At 35.0% G+C, this 27,188-nt stretch overlaps 2 protein-coding genes and 1 long non-coding RNA gene across 3 annotated transcripts; all 3 read left to right on the top strand.

Annotated features, from left to right (window-relative positions):
• The first annotated feature begins 4 nt into the window (after window positions 1–4).
• LOC114728396 (sister chromatid cohesion 1 protein 1-like) lies at window positions 5–5,774 on the top strand. Its single transcript, XM_028915308.1, has 20 exons — window positions 5–57; window positions 334–402; window positions 497–555; window positions 654–698; window positions 827–846; window positions 933–1,009; window positions 1,246–1,366; window positions 1,741–1,816; window positions 1,899–1,974; window positions 2,183–2,292; window positions 3,439–3,509; window positions 3,587–3,742; window positions 4,010–4,175; window positions 4,314–4,393; window positions 4,476–4,644; window positions 4,774–4,849; window positions 5,060–5,178; window positions 5,280–5,373; window positions 5,475–5,587; window positions 5,692–5,774. The coding sequence occupies exons 1-20, from the start codon at window positions 5–7 to the stop codon at window positions 5,772–5,774; spliced, it is 1,833 nt and encodes a 610-aa protein (XP_028771141.1).
• A 1,792-nt stretch (window positions 5,775–7,566) lies between these two features.
• LOC114727576 (ultraviolet-B receptor UVR8) lies at window positions 7,567–16,804 on the top strand. The gene is given in 16 exon segments (XM_028914275.1): window positions 7,567–8,033; window positions 8,458–8,534; window positions 9,006–9,084; window positions 9,361–9,420; window positions 9,568–9,669; window positions 10,828–10,921; window positions 11,382–11,424; window positions 11,539–11,584; window positions 11,707–11,753; window positions 11,861–11,873; window positions 11,876–11,962; window positions 12,048–12,102; window positions 12,207–12,277; window positions 13,036–13,071; window positions 15,904–15,983; window positions 16,338–16,804. Coding segments are annotated over 16 exon segments (1,266 nt in total). The 5' UTR covers window positions 7,567–7,777; the 3' UTR covers window positions 16,458–16,804.
• A 4,300-nt stretch (window positions 16,805–21,104) lies between these two features.
• On the top strand, window positions 21,105–22,267 carry LOC114727585 (uncharacterized). The gene is made up of 2 exons (XR_003738592.1): window positions 21,105–21,751; window positions 21,952–22,267. It is a non-coding gene; the product is annotated as an uncharacterized LOC114727585 (long non-coding RNA).
• The last annotated feature ends 4,921 nt before the right edge of the window (window positions 22,268–27,188 follow it).

Here is a 27,188-nt window from a genome sequence, read left to right as displayed (position 1 = left end):
CGCCATGTTTTACTCTCACCAGCTTCTGGCTCGCAAGGCTCCGCTCGGTCAAATTTGGTATACCTTTCACTCTGTCTCTTGCTCCTATTTGAACTTCGACCTTGCTGCTGCTACTGTTGTATGCGTTCTCTACTATATAGTTTGACATTTAAGCTTGTCAGTTTTCGATTATTGCTGTTTTCATGAAACAATGTGGAATGTCGATTGTGATTATGCTGCTTTCTCCTACGCGAGTCACTGTGCGTCTGTGTTTCAAGTGTATTTTAACTCCGGGTTCTCTGGCAAGTGAGTAAATACGATCGTAACTTCTTTGTCCTTGTGTTCTTGATTAAGGATGGCCGCGACTATGCACGCAAAGATAAACCGAAAAGGGCTTAGCAAGCTTAATATTATTAAGATCTGGTAAAAATCAGTTATCTGAGCTTCCCTCTTCTTGTACTGACGTATTTTTTATGGGACTGATTCTCTGAACTTATTTCCTCTGTTTTTCGTACAGCGAAGAGATTTTGAATCCATCAGTTCCCATGGCTCTTAGACTCTCTGGAATTCTCATGGGTAACGCGCACACACTGTCTCTCTAAATTTCTGTCTGCGATAATTTTCGTTTCCGTATCAATTGATAGGAAATCTCTTCTCATTGCCGTTGTGCTCAGGAGGAATTGTGATTGTTTATGAAAGGAAAGTGAAGCTTCTTTACGGTAACCTGTGAATCCCTTTTAGCTGTTTATCAATTCGGAGGATCACTACTCAATCATAATAATATTTGATCTGTTTTTCTCTTTTTATTAATTTTTCTCTGTTTTAACTTGTCTAAATATGTTCGCAGATGATGTTACCCGTCTTCTGGTACGAAGTTCAACTCGCATATTTCCAGTTGCTTTACCCTTTAATCCTTTTCTTAACTAAAACGTTCTCCATTTCGATTGTCTTAGCTTGAAATAAATTCAGCTTGGAAATTGAAGACAGTCCCAGATCCTACAATACTACCTAAAGGAAAATCCAAGGCCAAGTCAGTCATTCTTTCTCCAAATTATTTTTCGTTTTTCTTTCTAAAATTGTAGATTAGAGTATGGAAAATAACGGCACAACTTAATCAATAGCATGTGCTTTTGAGATTTTGCTAAAGCATGTGCTTTTGAGATAATTACACGTTTCAGATGGAACTAATGGAACGGAAGGCTTGGAGACGGTCAGCTTGTAGAATATTCATTCCTATATTTTTTGTCCGCCTTGTCTCCTATGCAGGAGAGAGTCTATTACTTTACCTGAGAATGAAGAGACAAATGTTGGAGACATTGAGCAATCCCTTCGATTTTCTAATACGGTGAACACAATGGAGTTTCAACATGCGGCCTACATTACCATGGTGCCTATATCACTTATTTACTTGGGAGTTTTATATTGGATGGTTTTACCCTATCATGTAAAAGAAGATGAAAATCATTTTTATGATAATCGCCTTATCGTCGTAACTTATTGCGTTATTTAATAAGCATGCGAGTAACAATCTCTCTGGGAAACGGACTTAGACGACTTAATTGGGAATTTTCTTTCAATAAAAATAGAAATTGCTACCCGAGGGACTAACTGAGACCTCCAAAGATGAACTCCGCGGGAGAAAAGTGATTTTAAGGGTAGTCACAATATGGTGATTGGTGAAGGAGTTTTTCTAAAACACTGATTGAAATCCCCCACACAACTCGGAGCTGATTGACGAAATTTCTTTTCATGTTTTTGCAGCGACTTGATAGTGTGGACGAACCCTACGTTTCTAGTGAAGCAAAGGAGCAAGATCCATCCCAACATTTTCATCAAGGTTTTTCTACTTCAATCTTCTTAGCATTTACGTACCGTGCAATTCGTTCATGTGCACGTATCCTGACTCTCATCATTCTCAGCTGACGCAGAGAATATTACCTTAACTGAACGTTTTGAATCATTCCAAGCTGCGGATCCATACGATCGCTTTGAAAGGTTATTTCGTTTTGCTGTCCTTATTTTGTTTACATGTATTCTTCTTTGTAGCACCTTTCCATCTTGTCATTTTGAGGCGAAAGATTGTACTATATATGTTCGTTACAATTGGGACACTGTTATCTATTGTCTAGTTAGATGAACCCAGCATTAAGATAATTTGTAATATTATCACCTCATGCGTTACTCTTTGTGAATGCTGCGGCAGGTTTGATATTGAAGGAGATGAGGAAACGCAAGTAAACTTTACTTATGGAGAGAACACTCAAATTCCAACCCTTATACCCTCTCCTCCCCATCAAGCTGATCCAACAGGAGGTGATTGAAACAACTGCTGTCTGCTTATAAACAATAAAATCTTCCATAAGGCAGTTTTCCTGCTTTGTTGAAATCATTGATATGTAAGGAACGTAAACTATATAAAATAGAAATTGCGAGAAGAAATATCACGTGTAGATAACATATTTATGTTATCTACACGTGATATTTCTTCTCGCAATTTCTATTTTATATGCCCAGGCAACATCAACCAAACTCATGCAAAATACCGCCATCTAAGCCAAAAAGGTTATAATAGTAACAGGATTAAATTTAATTTATTCAAGCAAAATTTCTTGTCACATCACTACAAAATTGCTTCTGCTTGCTGTGAAGGACATCTGTGCTATCTAATCTCAGCAAAACCCGAATTCTGTAAATATGTTTACCATGCTCACCTTCTTATGCCGTTGTCTCTTCCTTCCATTGGTTCTGTCTGCCTGTATGAAATTGTAAAATCATATGCTTGGGAATTAAAAGAAATTTTATTTGAACTAATAGTCACCTGTAGCATTAGGATTGCAAGAAATTTTAGACCAAAATACCTGGCCTGTACTATCTAAGCAATCCTACATCTCGCCGTGTCTCTTTCCTGTAGGAGTTGAATAACAATTAACCAAAAGTGAGGTAAAATAAATAGTGCTAATTTTCTTCAACTGGTAGTGTAATTTTTGTAAGAAATTCAGCTCCGAATTGATGAGTTCCGGCTTCAAAAGTGACATCTTTCTGTAGGAATTATGTTATTGCCCCCCGGGGTGGAGTGAGTAGTCAATTCTTGTTATTTTGAATGTGTTTCTGGGAAAGCACTGTGGCTGTATTATTACCCACGGAATAGCTTGTGGCAAGAAAGTATAGATTTTTTTTCCCGAAATATCGAAGATACTATTATATGAATGTAATATAGTCTCGTTCCTTCCTCTCGTCTGATCAGGATGCCCTTTCTTGATGAACTTGAACCAAAGATTTTGTTCCATGGTACTATTTGTTTCTAGTCATGCACGCATTCTTTTCTGTTACTGGTATTCCTGCTGGAGACTCATTTCCCAACTCTGTTAATTATTCACTTCCAGACATATGTTGCTTAGATTAAATAACCATTGCCAACTTTGAAAAAAATGCTTTGTCCATCTAACTTTTCTGCAACAGACATAATTCAAGACCAACATCCAGGATCCCAGGTCAATCAGCAATCTAATCAATGCATGGAAGAAAGACAGGTAGCATGACCACTTATCCATTCGTGATCTCCCTACCTGAGGCAAAGGAAAAATGACCAACTCGTTGGGTGAAAATGAAACAGGAACAGGGAAGACGGGGCCTTATGAAAAGGAAAAGAAGACAACCAGTAAGAAATGCAATGGATTATGAACAAACCATCATTCCTGTTCATTTATATCAGTCATGGCTGCAAAATGCTTCCGATATTGTCTCAAGAGGAAGGAAGAGAAAGGTTCATAATTTAATATACAGCAGTATGCTATCTTTCCATATGTTTTGCGTTGGGATCATGTATAGTTTCTTAGTTTCAACCAAACAGTCGAGATTCACAGATGAAGAATTGGATAACTTGTTATTGCATTATTTTATTAGAAAAATCTCTCATGAGGAGCGGAGAGTCTAACATCGTAAACATTGGAGATGAAATGAAGGGATGGCGTGAATAATTAACTAATTACTTACTTATGCAATACAATCCTGTTTCCTTTCTCTGTTGCAGCGCTCTGATATCATATCTAAAAGAAAGATAGCTAACCTCATGGAGCTGCCACCGGTTGTGCTAATCGGTAATTTATTTACAAGTGGAAGTAGAGATGTATATTATCCGCCTCCTATTCTAGAGTTATGGTATAAGAGCACTCAACCTTCCCAAGACTCACCATCAGGTCAGTGTAATTTTTAATTTTTTTTATTGGTGTCTCCATGCGTGTGCTTGAGGGCGGGGGTTTGGGGCGGGCGAGGGAGCGTTTTAAATCAGTTGTCACCAACAACTTGCACAACCTTACCATCATAATTCAATGTAGAAAGGACTTCAATACCCCAGCCTCCAGAGCCCTCATTTTCGTCACCTCCAGGATTACATCAAGACGATTTTGTTGGAATTGTAAGCTACATCTATCAACTTTCTATTTATTCATTTTAGAAATATAATTTCACTTATTTCTGTTGTATGTTGTAATGGGAAGCCCGTTGAAGACTTTCACAGCGGTTCAGACGGTCTATTAGCTTCCGTAGAGAAGCAACGGGACACTGTTCTTGATACTGGAATATTCATGGATGAACTGAGGGCTAATCTTGACAATGGTTCAAGAGCGCCTAAAGCCGCTACTCCTAAGGTTGCGTCGAGAAATTCTGGTATATCTATTACGTCTGGTTCAGTTATTCGGTCGTCCATTACTCTAAATTAGGTCTTGAATTGTCTCGTTTATGATTCGAGGACATGCCGTATAATTAGTTAATTTGTTCTTTCCGGTATTATTTTAGGAGATAGTGCAGAGTACTTTCCAAGATCGGTATCCGAACATGGTCTCTCCTCAGATTCAGACTTATTTATGGGCAGGTAATGAGATTATCGAATGGCTAATGAACCAACGGTTGTGTAACTAAAATGATAAATAGATACCGCGTAAACCGTTGATTATTTTTCAAGGGTTGGTCATTCTTTAGCCAGAAAAATGAGTAATCATTCTATCTTTTGATATCTGATGGCCATTTAGAGTTAAAGAATTGATCTTGTTCAAAATCTTGGGGTTAATTAAACTGTTAACAGTTTAAAGAAGAAAAGGCGTTCACCATCTAGATACAGCAGCAAAGGCCTCGAGCCAGTGGCTGAGAATGCGAATTTCAAGTTTGCTAGGTTGTCTGATTATGGTCTTACGCCTGATCCAGGTATGTTATTTCGTTAAAGATTTTCTAATTAATGATTTAAAAATGTTATATAGCGAGGGTCCACTTGGTGCATTCGGCAGCCTCACGAGTTTTACTTGCAGAACTATTAGTGGAAACGGGACGGACGCAAACGCAAACGCAAGCGCAAGTGAACTTCAAGAATCCTATGGACAACATGACTGATTCTATTAGAACGTATGATTCTATTTTAGGAATTTGTTTGCCCATAATAAAAGTAATTTTCGGTAGAATAAATAATTAACGAATACTTCCTACAATAATTGAATACAAAACAGGCATATAAAAGCTCATTTTGATACGCCAGGAGCTCCTCAAGTGGAATCCCTCGACGTCCTCGCAGCTGGAATGACTCGGAAATCAGCCGCCCTACTTTTCTACCAGACTTGTGGTATATTCATACATATTGCTTCACATTCGCGTTTTGATATTTTGGTATTTCTTAGCATCATGTTCCGATAGATTATCGATTGTCACTATGTTGTGGATATATAGTTCTTGCTTCCCGTGATGCCCTGAGAGTGGAGCAAAAGATGCCTTATGGGGAGATCCTCATTTCTAGAGGATCAAAATTGTGATGAAAGGTTGGACTGCCTCCTCACTTATGTCTCTCCTAATTCCGCGTACGAGTCTTAAAAAATATATACTAAGGTGAAAGAACGCAAGGTAATCACATATATGGATGTCCACCATTATACTTCTCCAATCCACGCTCGCAGGTTCTGCACGAGAAAGTTTGGTCGAAATAGCCTCAAGCACTCCTGCAAGGACGTTAATTACGCCACTAATTATCCCTCTTAACGTATAGCGCATAACCAAGACGAAGACTTCACATTTCTTGCGGTTGCTTCAAGTGAGATCCTTCCCGTTTTGTTCTGCCGGGGAATTCTATTCTCTTGAAACTCTTATTTAGTACTTTGGTTAGCGGTCTTCGGTTTTATTTTGCTAGCTGTTAGCTTTAGTTAGTACTTGAGGTTATAGCTGCATATGGGGTTACACCCTTGTTTTAACATAATTCCAGCTTTTCAACCAAAAAAAGGGACCGTAGCCTGAAATATATCTACTGTCATATGTTCAAGATTATAGTGAATATTTTGATTATTTTCATTTGGCGCATGTACTTTGCTTAAGAGAAATTAGCGTTAGCACTATTTTAGAAGATAGAAGATAAAATTTAAACTAAATAAAATGTTGGAAAAACATTAAAAATATATTTTAAATTGGTGGGAGGGGTTGCTAAACAAAATTATCATGTATACGTTATATTTTATTGTGCTTAATTACGTGGTATTGAGTTTTTTTTTTCACACATGAATCATTAATTATTATTTTTCCCCGTCAATTGACAAACAAAGTCCTATAAATTGATTTAAATTCAAAGAAAGACCTGAATCTTCATAGTAATAAGTACCTAGAGCCAAAAAAATGAATAATATAACAGAAAAGATGTATTATTATAGTAATGAATTTCGTTTAGCTAGATTAAGAAATGACATAGCATCTCATTTTTGGATCTTTGATCATCCACCCCTTTTGAATTCAGTGGTGGTTAGTGATGAAAGATTAGGTTGGCTTATATGACTATCATTTCACGTTTTTCATTTTCTAAATGAAAGTTTCTATTTCTCATTGGGGCTAAAAAAGATGAATTCTAGCCTATAACTAAAATAATGATGCTACTTATGCCTAGCAGATAGAAAAAGAGGTGTCCACGTTCAGTGTTCGATATGTCTCAAATAAAATTATCTCTAATAAAAAAAAAAGTGCTTGAAAAAAAAAACAGAGCTACGAGCCTCCAAATTGACGGTTATTGCTTCTAGCTATCACATCATTCGGCATCGAATTAGCAGTTATCTGTTTTTTTTTTTTTGCATAATTATCAATTATCAATTACATCAATATGTAAGATAATCATGACAAAAAACAACGTAAATTTCAATTCTGAAGGTTCTACAAGTCAATTTTTTTTACCAGAAGGTTCTACAAGTAATTGATGGGCGCAAATAAAAGTTGAAAAATCCCGGCTAAATAAGAAATAATCATGTGATAAATAGGGAAAATTCAATTCTATAGGCTCTGATGATAACTGTATTGTCTTACTTTTATCTCAAGAACAAGCTATCTTTCCCTTGCTTTTCTTTAATCCTTGGATTTTATTTTAAAAACTATTTTTTTTAAGTTCGCAAATCGCAATGACCAATGAATAACGGTCAGAAAGAAAATGACCAATGAGTAAAAACGCAAGGATCCTCCTTATTTACCTTGACTGTAAAGAAAAAACGAGAGAGACCGAGGGAATTCGATGCTGAGGGCTAAAATGGTCAAATGGAAGCATCTCTGCGTTCTTCTGCACTTACCGCCATAACTTGAAGACGTTGCACAGGTGTAAGCCATCAGTTTCTGTTACTTCTCGTATTCTCTGTTCAGTTTTGTTTCTTTAACTTTAATCACTTCGCGATCATCTGAGATCTACTCTCTTTGTGATCTTTCTTGAAACTTAGAAAAATCATCTGTCTTCTATTCTTCTTGATTCTCCATGAACTGCTTCTGAATTACGAGCGAAAAATAAAAAGATAACGAAATGAGGCATCGAATTGGATTCCATTTTGCGAAATTTAAACTCAAAACTGGACTGGAGTTAGGTTTAGGGCTTTTGAGAAGATCGTTTGCTAGTGACCAAGGAAAGAGGTCAGCCGTGCTGTGGGGCAATGGCGATTATGGGAGATTGGGTCTTGGAAGCTTAGATTCTCGGTGGAGACCTGCGATTTGCTCTGCGTTTCATAATCAAAGCCTTAGAGCCATTGCTTGTGGTGGTGCACATACTCTCTTCTTAACAGGTTCTCCTTTCATTACTCTCTCGCTAGTAAACCAACTTCATTCTCTGTGATAGAAGTAATTTCAATAATATTATTATCCTTTCTAATTGAGAAAACGGCTGTCCTCTTGATGTCATGGGCAGATATTTGGCACCGGTAATTTGCTCCTTCAGAAGTGCTTTTTAGCCCAAAATTTTCTTGAATGTCACATTATCATTGGATGTTCTGCTGTAACTTTCTTTTTGCAATTGCAAACAACAGGCCGTCTACTATACCAAATGGTTGAAGAATTCCATGACGTATTCCGTTTGTTGAATACTAGAACCTTTAGAACAAATGTACTTATGTCAAATGGCTAGAATATAACAGTCTTTTAATTGTTGATGACTTTTGAAGATTCAATGTAATTGTCGGAGAGAGGCTCACTATTATCCTCCTGTCACAGATGATGGACGTGTTTATGCCACTGGTCTTAATGATTTCGGACAGCTCGGCATATCTGAAAGTAAACAGTACTCAGTGGTAGAACTTCTAGATCTCATACCTGTAAATTTTTAGTGTACTTTTCACATTCGTAACAGGTTGTGCTGTTGTTCAGCTTTTCTTAAGACTTTTTCCTCTTAATCACCTCTTCTTTCAGTAATTCCAACTTTATAATTAAAAGATAAGAAAATGCTATGAACCCTTTTTTTGGTGAAAGAAAAAAAATGCTATGAACTTTGCACGTGACACTTTCGCTATTACCATTGCTATTCTCAGAATTTATATAATTGTGGATGCATGGTAAAACTATCATATTTTCTCAACTTTCAGAGCTTAGTCTGCTAGATTTTGCTGATTTCATGTGTTTTCATTTCTCTTGCCAATTTGATGTTTGTTCTATTTCTGTCTTCACCACTCACACAGCACACACACACCCCTAGTTTATATTGGCATACCTGCCCCAATCTGACTTATTGGAAATAAATTCCTTAATTGTTCATGTTGATGCAGGAACCAATTCAGGTTTTTGGATTGAAGAAGGAAATTGTGAAAATCTCTGCTGGTTATAGTCACTCATGTGCAATTACAGGTCTGTGCTATCAGATTTCTAGAGATGCTATTATCAACCATACCATTAATAACTAGGGTCAACCACTAATATTTGAAACTGGTTGGCAGTTTTCAAAGGCAATTGAAAAACTGCTGTAGAATAGCAATAAAAGATAGAAAAATGTAATGACTTAGAAATTCAATATTTCAAACACTGAAATTAACCAATATAATCTTGCAATGGAAGGATAACTAACGAATGTTTTTCGAAACCCATAATGATTTTTATATCAGAATATGACCTTTCTTTTTTCAGTGGATGGAGAACTGTACATGTGGGGAAGGAACACGAGCGGACAGCTTGGACTTGGAAAAAGTATGAACAGAACCTTATCTTTGGTCATCTTATTTGTAATTTCTTAAACTTGAAACTGCTACTAGCAGTAGCTATTTAGGCACTCATAAGAAAAGAGCTGAAGACAACAGATTGATTTGAATATGTAATTCCTCTTGTGAAACGCAGGAGCTGAATCTGTAGTTCCTCTGCCAACTAAAGTGGAATTCTTGGACGGAATCAAGATTAAAATGGCAGCTTTGGGTTCGGAGCATTCGTTGGCTATTAGTGGTACGCAATTCAACATCCTTGGTTTGTTTGTTGTTGAGGTTGTTTTCTCTATTTATTTTTTCACTTCGGTAATGTTGTAGATGAGATTGCAGTGTCAGTCTCAAGTTGTCACGTGAAGAAGTTTAAAATTTATAGATCAGAGTTCTGAAATTTTACGTAGAAATGGATTTGGAGTTTTGGTTTTTGGTTCAACCTGTCTAAGCCAAAACCTTTCTCTAGTAGGAACTAAAAAGTTACTACTTCTAGTTTTTAATATAAGAGCTACTTAACTAATTTGAGTAGATCAAGAATGCTAAATAAATTAGTTAACTATAATAAATGTGACCTGACCTGATTTTCCTACAATATCCTTGTGTAATATTAGATTATATATATCAAATTATCAGTTAAGTAAATTAGTTTGGAGAAAAATGATAAATATAGGAAACAAAGTAGACTGAGGTTTTATGCTTGGGACCGAATCCAACCTCTCTACTAGCTTCTATATTAAGGACTTAGAGGGAGTATCAAATGATTTTATAGTGGCATGGATATGGCAATGTACTATTGTGTTCCCGTGAGCCATATTCCTGATGCAAACAGTAAGTTGTAAGCTGTCATATTCACATGACTACTGTGACGTAGATTTACACAAAATAATACAAATAATGCCATGCAAATCTTGCACACTGTTGGACTTAGTTATGTTTTGGATTTCATTCTGGAAACAAAAGAGGGGTTAGAGGGCTGCATTTGAACATCGCTTTCGTTCTTCTTATTTAGATGTATGAAGCTACAACATGATGCCGCCATGATTGACTACTCACTTAAATCGTTGACCTCACAGAGAAAATCTTAATGCTAATGTACTTGGGTCCTAAAATAGACATTGAGCCAAGACCAACAAAAAATTTTTATGTTTACCTTAGATTTGGTGAAGACTGCATCAAGATACTGTCTAGTATAGGCTGCAAATTCAAAATGATTGATGGGTACTCTTAATTCTTTCTTGATCTGTGCTGGCTTTTTTTTCCTTCATAGTGCTATTATATCACATGTTTTGATTTTAATTCTAATTCTAATTGTACTAAATCTGTTCTTACTCACTTCATATAGCGTGTTTGAGTCCTCATATTGCCTTATAATGATCCTTCATATCTTTAAATTTTGTTTTCTTAGATGGAGGAGAGGCCCTAAGTTGGGGGATGGGAGGATCTGGTAAACTTGGTCATGGCCACGAGTCCAGCATTTTGGGATTCTTAAGAAGTAACAGGTTACATCTTCTTCTTTATTTTTAAAAGGATAACTTTCTTTTTTGTTGTATTAATTAAAATATTTTTTCTTTTTTAGTTTCTATTTTATTCAACTAATAGTCTGTATGAGGTAAATGGAAGGAGGAGAAGAGAGGAGAAAATTTTAATGAGTTCGATTTTTAGAAAATTCAAGAAGTGGGGTTATAAAATTTTAATAAAGAGAAGATGTGAGATAAAAGAGTAAGGAAAAATTAATTAAAAGCTTTTAACTCCACTTCTCCAATTTTCTAAAATGGAACTAATTAAAATTTTACTTCCCCTCCCCTCCCCTCCCCTCCATTTTCCTCATACCAAACAAGACTTAAGTCAAAGAAAAGATGAGAGTTAGTATAACTACCGTTGGTATCACAAGAAACATCTCCATTGAAATGGCTATGTCAATAATTATTTTTGTTTTATGGCATGTTTTGAATAATGCAGTGAGTATACACCAAGGCTTATAAAGGATCTTGCAGGAGTCAAGGTGTGCTGTTGAATTTAATATTTTAATGTTGTTTGCTTCCAAGATGGATGTATTAGCTTGAAGATATTAATTGTTATCTCTCTTATTTTGGCCTCTATCTTTGTGTATGCCTAGGTTACATATGTAGCTGCTGGATTGCAAACTTCGGCTTGTACAGATGGTATCTGATGATGATGTTTTTCCCCCATTATTTAGAAAACATATTTTCTCTAATCTGTGCTAACCTTGGTTCTATCCTCCATTTATCCTTTGATCGTATCTCATTCATGTAATTTTATGCAGAGAATGGTTCTGTTTTCATATTTGGTGAAAAAGGGATTGACAAGTTGGTATGTTTGACAAGTCTTTTTTTTTTTTTTTTTGCTTGCATCTTTTTATCATATATTTTGCCATACATACCTGTAATGAGTATTGATGTTTTATACAAAATATTTAGCGCTTTGGAGGGATGATAATGCAACGAAGCCATCATTGGTTAGTGAACTTCCATGCTCAGAAGAAGTTGCATGTGGTGGCTATCACACCTGTGTGCTTACAGGTAATTCATTAGTTTCTCAGATTAAGCATGTGCTAAAATAGTGATCATGTTTATGGTTTCATTTTAATTCTTTGTTTCCCTATAGATTCTGGAGAGCTTTACACTTGGGGTTCAAATGAAAATGGTTGCCTTGGCATTGGGTAACCACTTGAATTTTTGAATTGATTACTTGAACAATTCCTTTTTCTAAATTCTATTTTTGTATCTTATGCTTGTCTTCATTTTTTTTTTTTGTAATTTCTAGTTCCTCAGATGTTATTCATCAACCTGAAAGGGTTCTAGGTCCGTTCCTGAAGTCCCCTGTTAGCCAGGTTTGTACTGTTATTCATCCTCACGGTTGATTTCATGGAGATTTTGTTTGGAAGAGCAAGAATATGGTTAAGAAAGTTGCAAAGATAGTGGTATGCAATATGATAGATCAGAGAAGATTTTGGGCACTAGGTCTTAATATTAATGTTGAACTTCGTTTTCTAATATAGTTAGCTTGCATTGGTTGATAGAATTTGTTATTTTAATATAGCTAGCTTGCATTGGTTGATAGAATTTGTTATTTTCTTACGAATGATCTGGTGCTAAATTCAAGGGGAAGTAAAACTTGGGATACTCTTGTGTAACTGCTGATCTTTTATGCTATATTTAATAATCAGCACATAGAGTAGCTGGGCCTTTCAGAACGAACTTGCCATTTGAATTTGCATTATCTTTTTCCATATCTGCTTTGTACATTGGTGTTATGACTGCATTTATCAGTGAAGCAGATGCATTTTTAGTTAACCTGTTTGTGTGCCAGATAAATGCATGTAAATAATCAAATATTAATGACTTCCTTGATGCATTTTTTTCCGGCACCATTGATGATCTTATGTTACTTCATTTGTAATGCAAACAAAGTATAGGATGCGCATTGATTCAACACTTAACTACCCTTCAAAATCTTTGAGTTATCTACGTGAAATGGCAGTGGGTGCAATTGCTGCATAAACTGTAAATAAAAATGTTTGACATGTGATAATCGAATCAGTATCGAACTCATGTCTTTAACTTGCCGACTCTTTATCCATTTCGTATTTCAGTATCCTGTGGTTGGAAACATACGGCAGCAATTTCTGGTAAGACCCCTCCGCCACTTCCTCTTGGAAAGATAATTTCATAGAAATCAAAGTTACAGAATTTTGTATGAGAATATATTGACATCATCTTTATTCCCTCTTATCTTGGTATGTTACATTATCATTTTGATGTTTCATTATTGCTATTAGTGTATCCTTTGGTAATATGCATGTTACTTCTGCCCATAATAATTTTTACTGTGTAATTTGCAATACTTATAATTCTTTTATCACTACTTGTATATAAACTCAATATATATATTATGAACAAAAATCTTTTCATGCAACACATAGGAAATAAAATCAAGTTGTTTTTATAGATCTTGTGGTGCATTGTAATTGACCTATTATGAAAGTAGACACATTCTCCCATGCAACTGAAACATAATGTTCAGACTTATGAATAATGTGACTCAATTTTATCATTTAAGGTTTATCGTGCAACTTGTGATATATTTTATTACATACAATGATATATTAATTAAGAGGGGAAAGGCTCAATTAATATTTTGGCCATTAATTTTGTTTTGTTTCAATTTGATCTTTTAACGTCTAATTTACTTGGACCAAAAAAAAATTTAATTATTTTCACATCTTCTCTATTCCATCAGGTACTTAGATCTAGTTGAGAAAGATTACATGGCATCCACATGTCTGTCAAAATCTAATGTGGCACAAATAACTCCGGTTTAGACAACTCAAGGGGTCAAACTTTCTCCATCTCTTTTTTGTTGTCTCTTGCCTCCTTTTTCATTCTCTCTATATTGGTTCTTCCATTTTAACTTTCTGTGGTCATGGTGGCAATTCCTACAATTTAAGTTGAATTAATGTGCTGTCTAGAGATTATGGTAAGCCACCATCTCTGTCTTCGTTTTCATCTCTAGCTGATTCTCCCTTTTGTATGTATTTCCTTTTTTATGTTCATATTCAGTTATTTTAATTCATAGTAGTTGAATAATCTGGAATCAAAGCCTCATCATAGGATTTGGGGCGATTCTTTTGAGCTTAGTTCAGTTCTAGATGAATCATGTCCAAAATGCTGTCAAAATAAAAATTTAAGGAAAAAAATTCAATGGCAGGTGTGAGGATTTTGAAGTCTTGGATTAATTATGTTTATGCTTAGAAGTTTTGATAGAGTACCATTAGGATATGTTTAAAGACCAAGTGAAGTTACTATGTTAATCCGTTTTTCCCCCCTTCTTTCCTGGTTTTAATGGATGTTTAATTGAACATGTATAAAGTCTCTGTGAGTCTTTTTATTTAATGTAAATTTAAATTTTAACTCAATATGCTTCTCCAACGAGGGCGTTGACCTTTTAAACTTAAGTAAATTGAAATTAACCATTTGAGACTGTTGATGTAGTGGCCTTACGGTGGTTAACTCCCAGATCTCCTCTGGCCATTTCGCCTCTGCTCTCCCACCATGACCTGAAAATGGAAGGATGGAGATGGGAGATAAGGAAAAATGAGAAAGAGGAAGAGAAAAATGTTTGACTTGGCTGCCTAGGAGATTATTAGTGCTATATCAGATTTTAACAGACATGTGGGTGCCATGTAAGCTATGTGCCTATGTCAAGTAGGAATGTTAAGTATCTTACAGAATATGACAGAGATGATGTAAATTAGAAGTTAAAGTATTTAATTTAAACAAAGCAAAGTTAAGGGATCAAATTGAAACAAATAGTGAGTTTTAAGGCACCAAAATACTCATGAAAAATATAAAAGGACTTCTGTAGATACGATGGGAAATAGTAGCATTAACAAATCATTGATGAAAGCAGTTTGATTTGTTGAAAGAGTTTGGAGACAAACGAGACAAACAACTGTAAGGATAAATTAATTTTTTCTCAGGAAAAGTGCAAAAAATTTAGAGGTCAAGACTTTCTAAGCATATTTTGGAATTGAAATATTGAAAACTTTAAGAGATCAAACCTGGTATAGGTTGGGTTCAAGTGTAAGTGGAACAAGTCCTAAACTGAGTTAAAATGGACTAGACGAAAGTTGTACAAGTAAAAAGGACTCAATTTAATTCCTTGAGATCTTGGGTCAAACAACAGCGTCAATCCCACTTATATAGTTTCCTGAGGAAAGCTCACTTATGATTTCTCTAATGTCTTGTGCTTTTCCGGACTCCAACAGTATCCACAGGTGAAGATTAATGCCTAAAACCATTGGCAACAAGAAACGAGAAGTCAAGATTATATTTACGTTCTCAAAGTGCCATTAAGTCCTCCTGTCGTTCATGCTGGGAATTTGGAATTCCTGAGTGCCCGAAAAATTTGAAAATTAAGGAATAAGTTCATGCAATAAAAAAAAAATGATTTCGTATTTTAGGCAGTTTAGTTTTCTGTGTTATATCCATGAATACTCATGATCCCCCTTGACGTGCTAGGAATGGAAGTTTTCTTTTGTTTTTTTTCCCCAACAATAAATTGGAGAAGACTTGGAGTTAGTCATCACTCAAAGTTTCCTACCTAGTGGTGAAACTCAAAATCATTTTCTCTGGGTTATTTGCGAAAGTAATTAATCTTTTTAAAGAAAAGGTGTAAAAGATGCTAAACCCTGGGTTTTGTCAGTTTTGTCGAGTTCTGCTTAGAGGAGTGGCCTTTCGGTGGACCTCACGTTATAGCTAGCCATCTGTTTGAGCGCCCAACTGAAGAGACAACTCTCTTCCGATCTAACTTCTTATTTGTTATCATTAAAACTTGATATTTTGTTCCTTGTGCTCTCTTGATGGTTGATTCACGTGCTTTTGATGTTTAAGTTTTATTGTTGTTGGAGAGAACTAAATTTTTTTTGTTACTCATCTTGAATTCCTTGTTGTCTTTTCAGAAGGAAAAATCTTTACGTGGGGCTGGGGAGGTTCTCATGGGACTTTCTCCGAGGATGGACATTCTTCGGGTGGACAACTGGTTTGTCTCTTCATGCCATAATTAAATGCCTTTTCTTATTAGATATTTCTTGAGAAGAATGCCCGTGCGCACACATTATGGATGCTACTAAGACATGGGTCACAAGACATATTCAAGAATTTCCTTGTGTCACTCTCCAAATAAACAATTCTTTGTAATTACCAAATATACACCACACCAATAAGCATGCAGGGAAGCTTTCGACATTCTAAACATTGTAATATGTAGGGAATGTCTAATCGGATTACAGTGAGACTAACACTTTTCTTTCTTCAGTTAATTTTTTTTTTGTTTGGTTTTGTATGTATGCTATTGTCTGCCAATATGATTTGACTTCTTATGCTTTCCGTTCAGGGTCACGGAAGTGACGTGGACTACATAAATCCAACAAAGGTTTCTATTGAGGAGAATATGAAAGCAGTGCAAGTTTCATGTGGATTCAATCATACAGGTGCTATAATTGAATACACCTAGGTTTGGCTGCCCCAATTATATATGCTTCCTTGCCAATAGTCAACAAAATTAAACAAACATGAACACAGCAGTGATGCCATGCATTTGTTCATTTTATTTATGTTACCATGTATCTTTCATAAATCTCACCAGATGAACACAGGATCCTTCTTACACACACGACAGGCTCTAGGAAGTGGCGGCTTAACTTAAGTGGGGCATACCCATATATTGTATTTATTTTTGTTTCACAGGAAGACAAGAACATGCAATGTATATGTAAATAAAGGTTCGATGATGTTCGAGTTGTGTAGATCAGTGCTGGAAATAATAATAATTAATAAAAAAAAGACGGATAGCTCATATTATTCTTCCGTTGTGTAATAATTTTATTTTCAGTTTTATGGTTTATCCGTCTTTTACTTTTTTTTCCCTGGTTTGATATTTGGGATCTGGACTCTAACCCCTCAAAATAGAATGACGGTTGAGTGGGCGCCATTCTAATTACTCATGATGAAGCAATTAGAGGAGCCCATGCGTTGCTAATGGTCACGCTACGTGCAGATGCTTTCTAGCACTCGGTTTGAAAAGGTACCCTCTTTTCCGTTTTTATGTTTTGGATGGATCTTTCTGCTCATGTTAGGTTAAGCATATGGGTATAACCTCGAACAGTGGGCATATCTTACAGTATTCAGTTTGAGTTTATTACTACTTTATTTCGGTATCATCTGGTTTTAATTGCGTAATAGCATAGCAGTGACAACTCTGTCTCCCCTATAAATTCATTTTCCTTTCGTCAAAGGAATTTACTTACTACTTCGTTGTGGATGTTGTGATTATGCAATCACAACACAAATGTTCTTTAAAAACATAAAGCTCGGCGGGGGGATCATGAGTTTTATGTGAGGAGTGCAGTTCAGACGCTGCATTAAAGTTGTCTAAAAACATCTTTGGATTCCATAGATGGAGACATGCACACATCTTCATACATAAAAGAAAAGCATAATAAATGCCTGCAGTGATAAGTCAAAACATTGGGACATAGCTTTCCTGTTAAGTCTATGCCTCGAGAATTGAGATTCTGAGACCATCTCAACACCCTTCCTCTTGATTATTGCCGATGCCTTGGCTTTCCCTGTGTTCTAGTTTACGGAGGTGTTTGGATAAGAATAAAATCATGATTTCAAAAGTTTTTCTATAGCATATAAAATAAATATGTGGAGGAGTTTGTTTCAATTCGTGAAAAAATGCTTTTAAGAAGTATTTTTGAGGTTAGTCAAACACCCCTTATCTTTAATTGTATGGAATATTGATAATCTGTAGTAGCAGATCATGAATGGAGAGGCACGATATATCGCGCAAGGGAATTGCGTTATATCGTATCGTAGTAGATTCGTATTCGTATGGTTGGTGGGAATTGCATTATGATTAACTCATAATTGGAGTAGGCTGGCGGGGGGGTGGTGGAGGGTGGTCCCTACATGAACAGGGGAAACTCCATCTGGAACCAATGGTGGTCCCCCACGTACCCCACCTGTGAAGACAACCCTGGAGTCCACGTGCTGTTGTCTCTGCGGGGATTGGCCCCACAATGAATCCATCGTACCAAAGAGCATTAAATGGGATCACGTGGCAAGGCCTGCAGCGTACGATGCAAGGAGGATCTGAGCCGTCGGATGTTCGTCTGGGGGTTTGACTCTGAAGTTAATGGGCATAGGTGTAATATTTATTTTATATTTATTATTTATGGGCAAAGAGAGGGGGAGTGGTACTACTGGCTAACTGGGTACTGGCTGGCTATGAGAAAAGAAAAAGAAATTAAATGTGAGATTGTGAAATATGTGAGGGGGTTGGTTGGAAGAGGAGTAATGGAGTGTGTATTGGTAATTGGTAATTTCTGCTCCTCGTTAATCGGGCTGTGTTTCTCGGTCCCCGATCCTACGCTCCCGCTGACACCGACATGTCCGGGGTCTACATCATCCTCGCATCACCACCGTCCGATCACTCCCTCTGGACGGTTGCGATCTCATGATTCCCTATTCGCCGTCTTTCGCATGACGTGTTTCACGGAAGACACTGTTGATGGTCACAGCTATTACCATGGATAGATGCATAGATTGACGGGGGGGGGGCCAAGCCAAATCCATCCCGAAACCAAAACCAAAAACCAAAAAACCTTGTACCAAAAAAAAAAAAACGACACAGTGGGACCCTCCCATTTTCCTCCAAATTATTAATATTATTAATTATTGAAAATGAGGGAACTCTGAACAAACTCTCCGAAAAAATGTTTTACTCTTAGAATCAAGATTATATCTTACTTTTGGTTTAAAAAAAAAAAAGGATTATGTTTTACTACCCTGGGAGTTTTAGTTTTAATTTGAATATTTTTTCTAAACTTAACTGTTGAACAGTATTTTTATACAAGCTTTCGCTTAAGGCTTGAGATTAAACACGTCAAAAAAAATTTCAGAACGGACGAGTGTACTCCATGCATTTATTGACGGACATTATGGAAATTGAAAAATCAATGTTTACTATACATCATATATTTATTGTTGTAACAAACATTCTACATTATTTCATGAATTGTGGGTGGTTGAGGGCTGATGAGTTATAACGGGTAAAAAAGCAGAAGAAACAGGAGGTTTTTTTTGGACAAAAAAATTAAAAAAAAAAAGAAGAAGAAGAAGAAACAGGAGTATGCTGTGTGCATGAACTGAAAAGGAAAAAGTAATTGTAATTGTTATTTAAAAGCAATGCTTACACTGTCTATCCGGAACAGAATAAATTATTGGAGTATAATTTTTTTGAAATTAATTGAATTTTTCTCAAATCTCTTATTTTGAAACCTACAGTCCAGTCATATTCAATTTATGCACTTGATAAAGTCCATTTTTTACTTATTTTCTAAATAAATTATTCTTAATTTAACATCAACTTGTTACTATCATCCTACATCCAGTTTTATTTATAAGCTTTAAATTTAAATAAATATATGATTCATTTTATAAATTTTAATTTGAATTTATGTCAACATTTAATATAATAATATATTTTTCTAATTCTGTCTTTAATTTTTTATTTTCTCTCTTTTTCGTCTCACTCTCTTTAACTACATTTATATATATATTCATTATTTTCTTATTTATTATAAAGACATTTAAAATTAGAAATATACTTATTTATTATTTTTAACTAATTTTAATTGATATCACACCATACGTGCAAATCGATTGTTATAAGCTTATATAATAATCACAACAGAGGAAGTGACAAAATGAGGTTATGATTTTATAATGCTATCTAAAGAATTACAGTAAGTTTTTAATTAAAAAATAGGCTAATAAATAAGCAAGGACCAATAAATAGAGAGAGAGAGAGAGAGGAACGTGATTGAGGACGTTGGCCGTGCGGGCAAGGAGTGGTACAGAGGAATTTGAAAGTAGGAATTGCAAAAAGCTCAAAATAATAAGGTAATGATGATAGAATCGCATTCAAAGCCGTGACAGAGTTTTGTCTCGTGTCAAGTTTCCTTTTTATATTTTTTTCCCTTGAAAATACCCTTTTTGTCTCCTTCTTCCTCTTCCTTCTTTTTGGCTGTTGCTAGCAGGTCACAGGTCGTAGGGTTACCGGCACCACCAGGTCAGCAGCAGCACAAAGCTTTCCGGAATTCAAATAAACAAATCACCGCATTTGTTACATTGTGTGCATAATAAGTATTTATATATTGATATTAGTGGGGTCTCTTAAAACTCAACTCTCACTGAGGTCAGGTCATCAAGTACGATGCTTTGGGTTTATGTTCTTGGTTAAAATGCCGTTTTGCATAAGCTAATTTTAGGAACATCTGAACGGTAAAAGCCTACAAGAAAGAAGCCCACCATTAGTAGTGAGTGAGTCAGTGCTCTCTCTCTCTCTCTCTCTCTCTCTCTCACCCTAGCTATATATAAGAAGGTACATTGTGGGTTAGGGTTATTGTGTAAACTATTCTGAGTAGAGAAAATAGGTGTGTTCTTGTTTGTGTGGTTGAGGGGAATGTTGGCTGGCTCGAGGCTTTTCCACAAAGGAGGTTCTCTCTCAGAAGAACTATTAAGGCTTCGGACCAGGCTTCATTCCCCTCAAATTTTTGCTCTCCCTTTCTGGGTTTCTTCACCCCTCGTTCTCCTCCAGAGCGATTTCTGAGTTTGAATACTAACACATGCTAGCTATGGATTAATGGCTCTCCGATCCATCGCAAAGGTTAGGTTGAGAGGAATGTTGTCTGGCTCGAGGTCATGAACAGGAGTTGATTCTCTTGCAGTGATTGCTCTTAGATCACTCTCTTAAGGGTTCTCTGCAAATTTAGTAACCCTAAAGTGATTCTCGGACCAGGCTTCATTCCCCCCAGCCAACTTTTGCTTCTTTTGCCATCTTCACTGCTTAATTCTACTTCTCAACGCTCATTCCTCTTCATCTTCTTCACATGTATATTCGTCCTGGTAAGGCTTTTTCCCACAGTTCCCGTGTGTTATATACGAGTATTTGCTATGTTGATACAGTTAACCATTCTAGTTTTGCATACTGCTTAATTAAAACATCAGATCATGCCAAACAACAAGGCTCTCCTACTCCTGGCTGTGGATTGCAAGGTCAGAATTATATGCACAACCATCACTCACATCAGTTATAGATGCATGTTATAAACTTGCTTGGTGTGATTAGATATTCATGTTTTTGAAGATTTTCACTTGACCAGCTTCAGTTTGTGAATTGCTGCCTCGGTTTTTAAAATGTAAGCAAATTTTAACAAACTCACGCACAGTTTAAGAAAGTGAGAGTAGAATAGAACTGCTTTCCCCTCCCTCAGCTCTCTCTCTCACACACGATCACACACAAAGACAAAGATATGGTCACCCGCAAGAGCCACCACTAAAAAGTCTAGGATTCTGTTGTTAATATATCAAACCAAATATTTAATGGACACAGTGAATGTATTAATGTGTTGTTATTAATTTATTGGCAAAATTAATCACCATCGAATGTTCACTTCACGTGGACAAGATAGGTGAAATAATGTGCTGTGTAAATCTATCATCAGATGGATGGATGGATGTGAAATTCTTTACTTAAGTCTACTTAGCTAACTAGGTTCTACTACTATTATAGCTCAGTTGCCTTCTAGGGTTTCGAAATATATTATCCTCCTTCTTTCTGAATCTCTTTCAGCTTTTTGGAAGTAACCCCCCTTTTAGCCAAAAATGTAAATATTTGCAGAAACCTCGCAAATCACCCTGAAATGAAGCATCAATTTCATGAATCTGAATATCCTACAGGTAAATCTACAGTTTCCCTGTAAAGGCAGTAATAACCTTATTAGGAAGCTTCACTCTCACCTGGGCTTTTAATATCCCATAATTTTCCGTGGAACACTTATTACTGTTCATATTATTTTGACGTAATCTGCTTTATAATCAACTTTTAAATGTTGCTTGCTTTGCTTGCTGCTGAATTTATTGCCTTTTTTGTTTTGTAGTGAGATGCCCTTCATTATTGAAGACGCTAGTCGGTGAAGAAGCTGCTGTATTCTGAGGCATGATAAGGCACATGTATATCTCAATCAACAGGAGTGAATAAAGATGAATCACATACTACATTATCACTCTCTATAATTGTATCATATTGTTTCTTCTTCTTTTTTTTTCCCTTCAATCAGATGTAATTTAAAGGTCCCAAAAGCGACAAATAATAAAATGTTCCATATATGCTGGCCACAAGCAATTTCAAATTCAAATCTTCTTCATGTAAACTAGACCAAAAATAGTATTCTGATGTGTCTACCCAAGAAAAAATAGTGTTCTGATCTGATATACTAATGCCTTTCAATTGTTCATTTATATTAAAAAAATAGAAGGGTGTTATTAAATAAAAATAATGTTAGTATATTATTTTTACCAGAGAATAAAAACGAAAAAGTATTGTAATTAAGTGATACTTGGGAATCCCAATCCCAAGGGTTGGTGAGAACTGAGAAGCTGCTGAGATCTCTGTGAATGAATGATCAATAAACTAAAAAGGAGTGAAGATGCCATGGAAAGAGATGTGCTGGAACAGTTAGCGAGAAATGTATAAAACTGGAGAAGCTAGCTAGGGATTCTCTTACACCATGCAGCTTCCATTATCATTACGACCCGCATATATATCTGCAACACAAGCTGATGCAAACTAAACCTGGAAAACTGAGAAAGAAATAAGAACAAAAAAAAGTTGTGTGTTTTAGTGTAACATATTTATGAGGCTTTCAAAGTTGTTGAAAAATCAGAAGCCATGTTTGGAAAAGGCTGGTATCAGCAATAGCAGCTTCTTCTTTCTTCTTTCTTTTTCTTCTTCGTTACCGTGGAGTCATAGTTTGTATGCAGAGAAAGGTGTGTTTTTTTAGAGAGGTTTTGAAAAGGGAAAACATGACAGAATGAGGAGTAGTGAGTGAGTAAATTAATGACGAGCGTCTGACGCGTCTTGGGAAATGAAACGAAGAAGAAAGAGAAAAGGGTGTATTACTATTAAAGAAGGCAAAGCAAACAATATTGCCTTTATGTGCGTTGACAGCTTCTTCCTCAATTTCCATTCAACCAATATCTCTCTCTCTCTCTCTAAAAACAGGTTTTCAATTTCCACTGGCTTGCTAGCCACTCAACTTTTCTGCATCATACAAGTACACGTACCCTAACACTAGTAATAAATCTCTATATTGTGAAATTAGAATCAGAGTTCTTGAACAAAATGTGTACCTTTTTACTACTTTCTTTTAATAAGATTTGTCTTCTATTTTTTTTATAAAAAAAAAGTTCTTGAACAAATCGTACTGTTTAACTCTTATCTCATATATAAGCAACAATAGCTATTTCATAATATTTAAAATAAATTAATTATTTTTTTAATTCGGATTGATTATGTTCTGAAGTGTCCCTATTATATGAGTCGTAAAAGACAGTAGATTAAAGTTATGTACATAGATTTAAAAAGTCGTCATATAACACGCAAACTCCTAATAGTATTTAACTTAAACATCCCTTTATTAGTATGTTATCGTTTTGTTATCTCTAAGCAAATATTTGGACTTCAACTGTCCTTATTTTCATCAATAAAAAGTAAAATGGCATAAAAATAAAAATAAATTTTCAAACTTTAATGGTAAAAATATTTAATTATTTTCAACTAATATGTTGATGAGAAAATCCTAACCGTTAACTTAAAATGTTATGAAGCCCAAAAAACTTAAAATGTTAAAAATTAACCTTTTTAAAAATCATAAAATGAAGTTATCATTAGTATTTAATCAAACTATATATCATTTATGTTATTTAAATGGTAATTATAATTTTACAACTGTGGTATAATAGTAATTTAAATTTATTATTACCAAATGAAAACGTTCCATAATAGTTAAAAGATTATAATGTATATTTTAGTTATTTAGTTTTGTCCTTAAAAAATTTAATTTTTAAAATTCTTAATTATTTAAATTATTATATTATTTCACACATTTGTATTTATCCATCCAATTAATTTTCCACCAATTTTGTTGATTAAGATGTGATTTTTTTTTGGGGAAAAAAAAGAACTTTCTTTCAGTTTCGAGTAAGCTACTAATATGCAATATCAACTTTTTCAAATTGAATCTGACAATGCGATGAAAAGTGGGATGAAATGGGTTGAAAAGGCAGTAAAAAGAAGCCGAGTCCCCTTTTCAAAACCTAGACAGTTAGTTCCCTTTGGGGCAGTGTTTTTTAGCTTTTGATATGGAAAAGCATACTAGTTCTTGGAAAGGAAATATCTAGTCATGTTTTAAAAAACCTATCCTAATTCAAAATATAAGTCATGTTTAGATGTTGGTCAACGTTCACCCTATAAATGATTTTTATTTATATCGTTCAATTTTGGGGCGCTGTCCCCCCCCCTCTCTCTCTCTCTCTCTCTCGGTGAGAATAATTTATTTTTGTTGGTAGAAATTTTTGGCACCTTCATCGACTAGGTTTCTAGGCTTCATCCCTGTTATCTCTCCGGTGTGTGTGTGTTGTTGGGGGTTAGGTTTTCTTTTTGGATATGTGAATTTGTGGCGTGGATGGATCTGTGGGTCGGCAATTAAGGGGAAAATGGGAGGATTTAGAAAGGCAAGTTTGAAAGCTTCAATAATGCTATGCATGAAAGATTGCCAGTGAAAGTGAATCTCAAGTTTGAAGACTTCTCCCAATCGTTCTCGATCTAGCTGGTAGCCGACATGCTATTGTTACCACCCCTGGGGCCCTTCACCTCGTGTCAATGGTCGTGTGGTTCTTTTGAGGATTAGCAGTTATGTCACTACTAAAAGAGACAAAACCAATGGGATGGTTCATTGAATCCTTATATCCATTGTTTTCACGCGTGTTTACTGGAGTTTCTTCGTTTATTTTCAGCGTGTGTACGAAAGTAATTTCTTGTCTATTCTAGTGCCAATGTGGTTGGTTTCCTATTTGCTTATTTTGATTAGGGTTTATGTTGGCTTTGTTGTCTTTCCTTTAATTTGCATAATTTAAAATTAGGGTTTCAAGTTATTTGGGTCACCACCTTTCTTATATTTGGTGGACTTGTTGTGATCTTGTTTCTTTCATAAAAGTAATTGTTTTTGGCAAAGATATAAATGATTTCTATAATTCCTGCTTCACTCTGGCTTCAACTGAGAGTGAGAGATGTATAATTCATTTCATTACTGAAACATAAACTTACTTGTTAGAGAGGAGGGAGTACATTTCTCAGAGGTTAATACATACATGGACATGTTTATAAATGATCCAAACCAAAACCAAGGATTATGCATATTTGATATTTCACTCTTCACTTTGTCAGTATGTTTGAAATTACTTAAATATGTTTTATATAAGTCGAGATAAAACTCATCTTATATACTTATTTTATATTTTATAAATTATAATTGAAAAGCTACTTATAAATCATTCAATTTTTTTTCCTAGTCTACTCTCCTCAAAGTCAAAGTATAGAACTGAACGTCTGGCTTGGAAAGTAAATGGCAAGGGAAATTATAATAGTTGATATATATATATATATATATATATATATATATATATAATATTTGAAGTCGTTATGAGAGATGGATTGAGTCAAAGTTAAAAAGAGGATGTGAAAAAAGCAAAAAGGTAATGTCAGATGGTAGGGAGAAGCACGACACTGCTAAAAACTGAGTTAATGGTGATGTGTTCCTAGTAGCAGCCTATTAGTAGTGTTAGGTTACTCCCCCTCTTTTTTTCATTTCTTAATTTGTCACTGAAATTGAAGCCCCGGCGGATCGGAGGCGCCACCATGCTTGTTACGTCCGCTATAGCCCACTTTTTTAATGAAATTTCATGATGTTATTGTTAATTATTAGAAATTTTTTAATTTTACCATCATAAACAAAAGGTGAAAAGAAAAGAAGGCAAAGCTATATTCTGTAATACTCAATACTATAAATTTTTTGAACCGTGACTAATCCAAATTAAATCGAATAGAGTTTTTACCGACAACAAGCTTCTAACAATTGCTTTCTTTTCAGTCCTATTTATAAGTTTTAAATTTAATACAATTCTATATACTTTAAGTGTTTATTTGAAACAGTGGTAGGATTTTTTAAGAGATATATTTTTAATTGTAATTTACTAAATGCAAAGTAAATATGTAAGGAATATTTTGTCTTGGTTTACATGAGCGTTATTATAAGCAATTATTATCACTTGTTTAACCCCTCCTTCTTATTTACTTGCTTTGCTACTACTGTGGTTTTGGGTAAAAGATACAGTATAAATTTTTTTTAAAAAAAATGTTGACTCGGTTCATGTCTTTTCATGCATATATTTTTATTTTTATTTTTATTCTCAGCATTAATGCTATTTGCTATACAATCAGTCTTACCTCTACCTTTTTTTAAAAAAAAAAAAATCATTTTACTACTATATTTATGTGCTCATAAGTCTTCCTGTTACTTGCACCTTTTCGTCTAACGTTCAAAGTCGATCTCCCCATCTGCTCTTTCGCTGTCCTCATCTCTCTCACTGTTTTCGCACAGTAAGCTGCGTTTGTGTGGTATGAATGTCCAGCGGGCAATAATAATATCTGCAGGTATGGGTTTAGGGTTATTGCATCGAATGTATTGACATTTGACACTACATTATGGCTGGCTCAGTTCAGTGACACCCATGAACTCTGTTTATTTCTGCCCAGACAAACAGCCCCCGGCCCCTTTTACATATATATATATATATATGTATGTATGTATATATTACATGAAAAGTTTTTTATATCTATATTAAGTTTTTTGATTACATATACTATACGTCCTTTTTTTTAAATGTAAATTCATAGTTTAACAATAATATTTAAAAAATATGACATATGATCATACGTGATTGAAGAACTTAACTTAATAAATAGAAAAAAAATTGAGTACATATTATCCTATATTATATATATACATACATGCGTATTCCTATAATATTATTTCTGATATATTTAACAGGAATTAAAACATTTTAATTCCAAGTTAAAATAAAACTTTAATAATATGACCTGTAAATATGACAAATACGACAGAAATACGATTATTTATCTGCCTTATGATACATGTCTAAAAGAATTGGTAACTTCAAGGTCAGTTGATCATCTATGGTGATACTTGTATGACTAAGTATTGTCATTACCATACACCTTTTTTCCCAAGTAGTTTAACGGAAGATTTGTGGATAC

Source organism: Neltuma alba, unplaced genomic scaffold (genome assembly GCF_004799145.2).
Source record: "Neltuma alba isolate B1F8T4 unplaced genomic scaffold, ASM479914v2 tig00002446_pilon, whole genome shotgun sequence".
Lineage (NCBI taxonomy): Eukaryota > Viridiplantae > Streptophyta > Magnoliopsida > Fabales > Fabaceae > Neltuma > Neltuma alba.
Note: the sequence above shows the minus strand (reverse complement) of the source record. Positions and strands in the feature narration are given on the sequence as shown.